Consider the following 6955-nt stretch of genomic DNA (forward strand, 5'->3'; position numbering starts at 1 on the left):
TTTCTCTATGAATCTTCCTGATGTCGAGATCCCTGATACTCTACGCATTAAGCAACCTCAGGTAAGTAACTTTAGCAGAAATTTTTGAACATTTATAATAATTAAGTAGAATAATATGTATGCATTTTTTAAAAAGTTTCAATTTAATAATAAATTACTCATATTTTTAAATAATTAGTGTCCACACCAACCGGACAATGTGGCATGTGGATACTACTTAATGAGGATGTTGAAGGATTTGATTGAGCATGCGAGTCCTGGGCATTACTTGAGAACGGTATTATTAATTAAAATTTACAAATTATTTTTGAAACTATAAATGTAATCAAATAATTAATTAATATATTTTACTTTATATTTCTTGCAGCTAACAAGCACATCATATACAGAGGCACAAATTGATGAGTTGCGACAAGAATGGGCGACATATATGTTGCCGATAATCCAAAGTTACCGACCTCGTTGATAGGTTTTTTTTTTAATTTTTTAACTCTTTCTTCATACACAATGCAATATTTGTTCATTTTGAATATTTCTAACAAATATTGTATTTCTTGTATATATCTAACAAATATATTTTTTTCTTCCAATTTAATTGATTATTAAATTAATTTAAATTTAGATTAAAATAATTTAAATTTAAATTAATATTATTTCAATTTAATTAATTATTAAATTAATTTAATAATATTAAATTAATAATATTAATTTAATAATATTAAATTAATTAATATTAATTATTCAATTTAAATTAATAATATTAATTATAAATTTATTTAATTTATTTTTTTTAAATGTGGGAGATTTTCAATGTCTCCCATTAGGAGAGGTGGGAGACTTTCAATGTCTCCCATTGGGAGACGTGGGAAGTCACTCACCTCTCCCAATGGGAGACGTGGGATGTCTCCTAGGGACTTCCCACGTCTCCCATTGGGAGAGGTGAGTGACTTCCCACGTCTCCCAATGGGAGAGGTGGAAAGTCAACGTTTGACTTTCCACCTCTCCCATTGGGAGACGTGGGAAGTGAGGCACGTCTCCCAACGGGAGACGTGGGATATATACCTACAATGACCCTAGCAACAACGTCTCACTAAGTGGGAGACATTGTAGACTTCCAATGTCTCCCAATTAAAGTCATAAAACATCTATTTTGTTGTAGTGAAACTAGCAAGAAACTTAAATTTTAAATCTATTTATAATATTTAATTTTACATTAAACATATAATAAATAATATCTTGTTGTCACTGTCAATTTCAAAATCTAGAACAAACATAAATTTAAACAAAAATAAATAAATTATTTAATTAAAATAAGATATTCATTTGAAATTTATATAATATTAATATAAATTTAATAAAAATAATTAATAAATTCTATAAATAAAACTAAACAAACGTTTATATTGCACATTGTTTGGATCTAGTATATATATATATATACTAAATAGAAATAAATAGGTTCATTGTTTTATTTTATATATATATATATATAAAATAGAATAAATTATAGTTTTATAGTATATATAAATATTGGACAATTCTTCTATAGGAGCTTCACTTTAAGCCCTACCAGTGGGGCTCTCAGTGTTTCTTTACTCGTGAACAGTTTTCGGTGCAATTTTTTTTATGACTGTGTATATTGTAGCTATTTAGAGCATCTTGCAAATTTTCAGAAAATTCCGAATAGTTTATAGTACTGAAAACTAGATTCAAACATGTTGATTTCCACGCACATAAACAAAATTAGTCATGTTTATTTACGTTATAAAATATATGATTTTATTATTTTTAAATAATCATTATTGTAAAATATCTAAAAAATATTATATTTTAATTTGTTTAATTATTCATTTATTTAATGTTATTTAACTTTAAGTCATATTTCAATCCTACCGTTAAATATAAGAATATTCTGTTAAAATTAACGAAAAAAAATAAAAACTGTTAAAACGAAGAATTTTTGTTACTTACACATTTATTATATAGAAAATATTTATATAAAACCATCACCATAATTACATTGAATGAGAATGAAACTAATGCAATAACTCACCTAAAAAAATCCACTATTTGATTCGGTTCATACATATTATCGAGTTCGTGAATTTGAAAACTACACTGCTAGTTTCAAAGAACAATAAAATGTTTTACTTTTATTTTGAGTAAGGAATAAATTGTCTCAATAAAATTTATTAATATGAAATTAGAAATATAGGAATCTAGTCTAGAGATGACTTTATTATTATTCATATTCCCATCGTTTCGTCCACGAAACCTCTTAAGCCTCAGACTTTAGATGACGGTGGGTTCACAAAAAAAGCTGATTAGAATAGAAACCGCAGGCCACCCATTCCATTATTAACACCTTATCGGCTATTGCTTTTGCTTTTTCTTTTTCCTTTAAATATGATAATAAATATTACGAGTAGTCCACTATCAGACTTTTCTTATTAATTTTTGTTCACATTCTAAATAAAGTTTTTATTTTTTATAAAGCCCTTTACATGTATTATTGTATAAAAATAATAATTATAATAAAAGGGTAGCAAGTGTTGTTGTTAATCGAGCACCACAAATTGTTTATTATTACCTCTGTTGTTTCAAATAAAACTACCTAAAATTTGAGAACCAGACCACTAATAGGTAGTTTTTGTTAGAATATTTATTTATATGATATATAAAATTAATTATATTACGACTAATTAATTTAAATTTATTTAATATATCAAAATTAATATTTTATTTATTGATAAATATTTTAATTAATATTCAATATAATTTGTTATTCGATTTTGTATAATATTTGACAGATACTCTGATGAAATACCTCAACCTATAAATAAAGTACACATCTTTAATTCGTTATTTTTTTTTTTAGATCTAGAATTATATATCGAAACTATCAAGATTAATAGTTGAAAGTATACAATTTCGATGCTCTAAATTTTATATAACAATTTATTTATTCCGTTTTGTCTCAAATTATCACTATTGGTAACAAGTTTCTTCAAACTATATATGGTCCACCAGAACCAAAATAAAACCACTTTTTATTTTCTGTACAAAATCAAACGGTGCAGATGTTGTCATTCGATTCAACGGTCTGTATAGTTCCTAAAATCATATATACTATTCCCACACACAAAAATTTAGAATTAATCCCTGTGATGCCACCAAAAATGTGAACAAGTAATCAAAAATTGATATCTCAGTTCACGTGGTCCATTTGATCTTAATTAATTCCCATTACGACTTTTTATTCAACTTTTCTTTGGTCAAGTTATTTCGTTCTTTTTTCTCAGAAAAGTACACCCTTTTAAAAAAGGTGTCTTCGTAGTCTCCTTCGTTGGTATGAAAAAAAAAACTATAAATACAAACCCAATAAAGACTCATCAAAACCACAACTCAAAGCAATTAAGCTCAAACGCTCATTAGTACAATCACACAAACCGTTCTATTCCAACCAATCTCTCCCCCATTATCAGAAACACCATCTCTGATTAACACACACCAAAACAATAAACATGGTTTTGTCCAGAGTTTTTTCCGAATCCAATGACTCCATCCACTCCACCTTCGCGTCTCGCTACGTCCGAGACTCAGCTGCTAAGTAAGAACAGTTTATTATTTATGTAAACTGTGTTTTATATATGTGTTATAATTATACTAATAATAATAATATTAATTATGTGTGTGCGGTGGTGCAGGTATGAGATTCCGGAAAATTCAACGCCGAAGGAGGTGGCGTACCAGATGATCAACGACGAGTTAATGCTCGATGGGAAGCCAAGGCTGAATTTGGCGTCGTTTGTGACCACGTGGATGGAGCCTGAGTGCGACAAGCTCGTTATGGACTCCATGAACAAGAACTATGTCGACATGGATGAGTACCCTGTCACCACTGAGCTTCAGGTATACATTATTTATTTTCCTTCTTTTTAATAATGTTTTCGAAAATCAAGCACTTGGGATGCTGTGGTTTCCTTTTACCAAAATAAACTACATATACCACGCGGCATTGACCAAAACCACTATGAAAAACCATGGTTAAAAAAAATGCTTTCCTTTTTTCCACCTTTTTATATATATTAAATTTGATTTTTATATGTGTAGAATCGTTGCGTGAACATGATAGCACATCTATTCAATGCGCCATTGGATGAAAATGAGGCCGCAGTGGGAGTGGGAACAGTTGGGTCGTCCGAGGCTATAATGCTTGCTGGCCTTGCCTTTAAGAGAAAGTGGCAAAACAAGCGCAAAGCTGAGGGTAAACCTTATGACAAACCCAACATTGTCACTGGTGCCAATGTCCAGGTATATATTTATTCATTAATTAATTTTAACTCCATATATATATATATATATCAAGTCAAATTATAATTATATAATATTGTATTTTTTTTATAGGTTTGCTGGGAGAAGTTTGCACGGTACTTTGAAGTGGAGCTTAAGGAAGTGAAGGTGAGAGAAGGGTACTACGTAATGGACCCAGTCAAGGCTGTGGAAATGGTCGATGAAAACACCATCTGTGTTGCTGCTATTTTGGGTTCAACCTATAACGGTGAATTCGAAGATGTCAAGCTCTTGAACGATCTCTTGGTTGAAAAGAACAACCAAACTGGGTACGTTGGTTATATCATCAGTTCAATAAGTTTTCACTAATTATATGTTTTAATCTAAAATCATTAATTGGATTAATTTATTGATTACATATTTTGTGCATATGCAGCTGGGACACCCCAATCCACGTGGACGCTGCTAGCGGTGGGTTCATCGCACCATTCCTTTACCCAGAATTGGAATGGGATTTCAGGCTTCCATTGGTGAAGAGTATCAACGTGAGTGGGCACAAGTATGGGCTTGTGTACGCCGGCGTTGGGTGGGTCGTCTGGAGGAGCCAGGAGGACTTGCCTGAAGAGCTTATCTTTCACATCAACTATCTTGGTGCTGACCAACCCACTTTCACTCTCAATTTCTCCAAAGGTAATTATAAAAAACTTTATATATTTTTCTTTATTTCCATTGTTAATCAATTAGTTTTACTCATGTGTTGTATCATATACTTACCTTTGACAGGTTCCAGTCAAATTATTGCTCAATATTATCAACTGATCCGATTGGGCTTTGAGGTGAGACCCCAGCTACTTACAAATATCATTAAAGTGCATTTTATTAATATATGACTTTACATGGATTTGATTTGGATTTTATTTCATATATATATATAGGGGTACCGTAACATCATGGAAAATTGTCACAAAAACGCAATGGTGTTGAAGGAAGGACTTGAGAAAACAGGTCGGTTCGAGATTCTGTCAAAGGATATGGGTGTTCCGGTGGTGGCGTTCTCTCTCAAGGACAGGAGCCGCCACGACGAGTTCGAGGTCTCGGAGCTGCTCCGCCGCTTCGGGTGGATCGTTCCGGCCTACACAATGCCGGCTGACGCTCGCCACGTGAGCTTGCTTCGTGTTGTGATAAGGGAAGACTTCTCGCGCACCCTCGCCGAGCGCCTCGTCATTGACATCTGCAAGGTGCTGCAAGAACTCGACAAGCTTCCGGCCAGGAACGGCAAAAGCGACGAGGCCAACGGCGCTGCTACGGCGACGAAGAAGAGAGAAGATCAGATTAAGAGGGACATTGCTACTCACTGGAAGAACATCGTCATGGCTAAGAAGGCTGATAATAAGATAATGCTCGCTTGCAGTTGATTATATATTAATTAAGAGAGTTTAACTAACGACATATGTCGTTAAAAGCCATTTATTTTTGCAAGTAAACAATATTAACTACATTTAATCAAATCAAAGGTTTTGTTTTCTGTTTTTATTTATTTTTTCCTACTTGAGGAGATTGACCAATGTTTTCTCTCTCAGATATGGCAGTGTGTTGTTCTCAGTGCTGTGTAACCAAATACATGATGATATATGTTTTTTTGTTTGTTTGTTCCTATAATTCAAAAATTTAATAAAATTGTCTTTGTTATTTTAATCATATTGATTATATGTACTGTTTAATTTTACTACTATTTATCTTTTTTTAGTCTGTGTGATGTTCACTTTTACTGTATGGTTAATGGTTGGTCTAATAACTAATGGAACCTCATCTAATTTCATTGGTTTTTCTTATCGAAAAAAAATAGAGATACCACTAGCAAAATCATTTTTTGTTTTGTTTTCAACTCTAATTATTTTTAGATCCGGCTAAGAATCGATTAGCATTACGATGTCTATTTTTAAAAAAAAAAGAAATTCAGGTTTATTAGGTCAAGTAACTTATTATATATTTAAATTGTATATCTGATTATTATTAGAGAGTAATGAGTCATTTTGATAGTAGTCACCACCACATCGCTAAACAAAACAAAAAATGATTTTGATAGTGGTATTTACAATCACATCACTAAAAACATAAAAACTAATTTCATAGTGGTTGGTTAATAGCACATTGCTAAAAAAACTATAAAAAAAATAAAAATTTGATAGGAGTACTAGTAACCAATTACTACACATAAAAAATAATATTTTAATAATGGTAACCAATTACTACCACATTTATTTTTAAAATAACTTCACTTGTAAACCATTATCATCACATAAGTCAAATATATAAATGGTAAACAAAAATAATATTACCAAAATATGAAAAAAAAACTTATAAAATATCAAAAAACATAAAGTTCATAAAAGATTCATAAAGTTGAAAACTCCATATTTATCAAACTTATAAAAAAAAATCATATAATTTCCACTTTTGTCTATTCCAAATTGGTAATATATTAATTTTCTTCCCTTGTCACTCACCAAACAACTCTACCCAAATATGTTTTCATTTCTATCTATGCTATATTTTCTAACACCCACAACCAAAATATATATTTTTCTATATTATTAGAGTACTAATGATTTAAGCTATTTTGCTAAAATCTTTAAAACAATCATATTTTTCTTATTTTTTA

General features: G+C 30.7%; 1 protein-coding gene across 1 annotated transcript; it reads left to right on the forward strand.

Moving 5' to 3' along the window:
* The first annotated feature begins 3389 nt into the window (after positions 1-3389).
* LOC133824303 (glutamate decarboxylase 4-like) lies at positions 3390-5988 on the forward strand. Its single transcript, XM_062257183.1, has 7 exons — positions 3390-3610; positions 3708-3912; positions 4114-4314; positions 4408-4622; positions 4730-4983; positions 5077-5129; positions 5229-5988. The coding sequence occupies exons 1-7, from the start codon at positions 3525-3527 to the stop codon at positions 5706-5708; spliced, it is 1494 nt and encodes a 497-aa protein (XP_062113167.1). The 5' UTR covers positions 3390-3524; the 3' UTR covers positions 5709-5988.
* The last annotated feature ends 967 nt before the right edge of the window (positions 5989-6955 follow it).

This window comes from Humulus lupulus, chromosome 3 (assembly GCF_963169125.1).
Source record: "Humulus lupulus chromosome 3, drHumLupu1.1, whole genome shotgun sequence".
NCBI lineage: Eukaryota > Viridiplantae > Streptophyta > Magnoliopsida > Rosales > Cannabaceae > Humulus > Humulus lupulus.

Excerpts from the sequence above, each read along its gene's own strand:
- LOC133824303 (XM_062257183.1), top strand. The coding sequence starts at position 3,525 with ATGGTTTTGTCCAGAGTTTTTTCCGAATCCAATGACTCCATCCACTCC. Across the intron at positions 4,623-4,729 it reads GAAAAGAACAACCAAACTGG|CTGGGACACCCCAATCCACG; the intron begins GTACGTTGGTTA and ends GTGCATATGCAG. Across the intron at positions 4,984-5,076 it reads CACTCTCAATTTCTCCAAAG|GTTCCAGTCAAATTATTGCT; the intron begins GTAATTATAAAA and ends TACCTTTGACAG.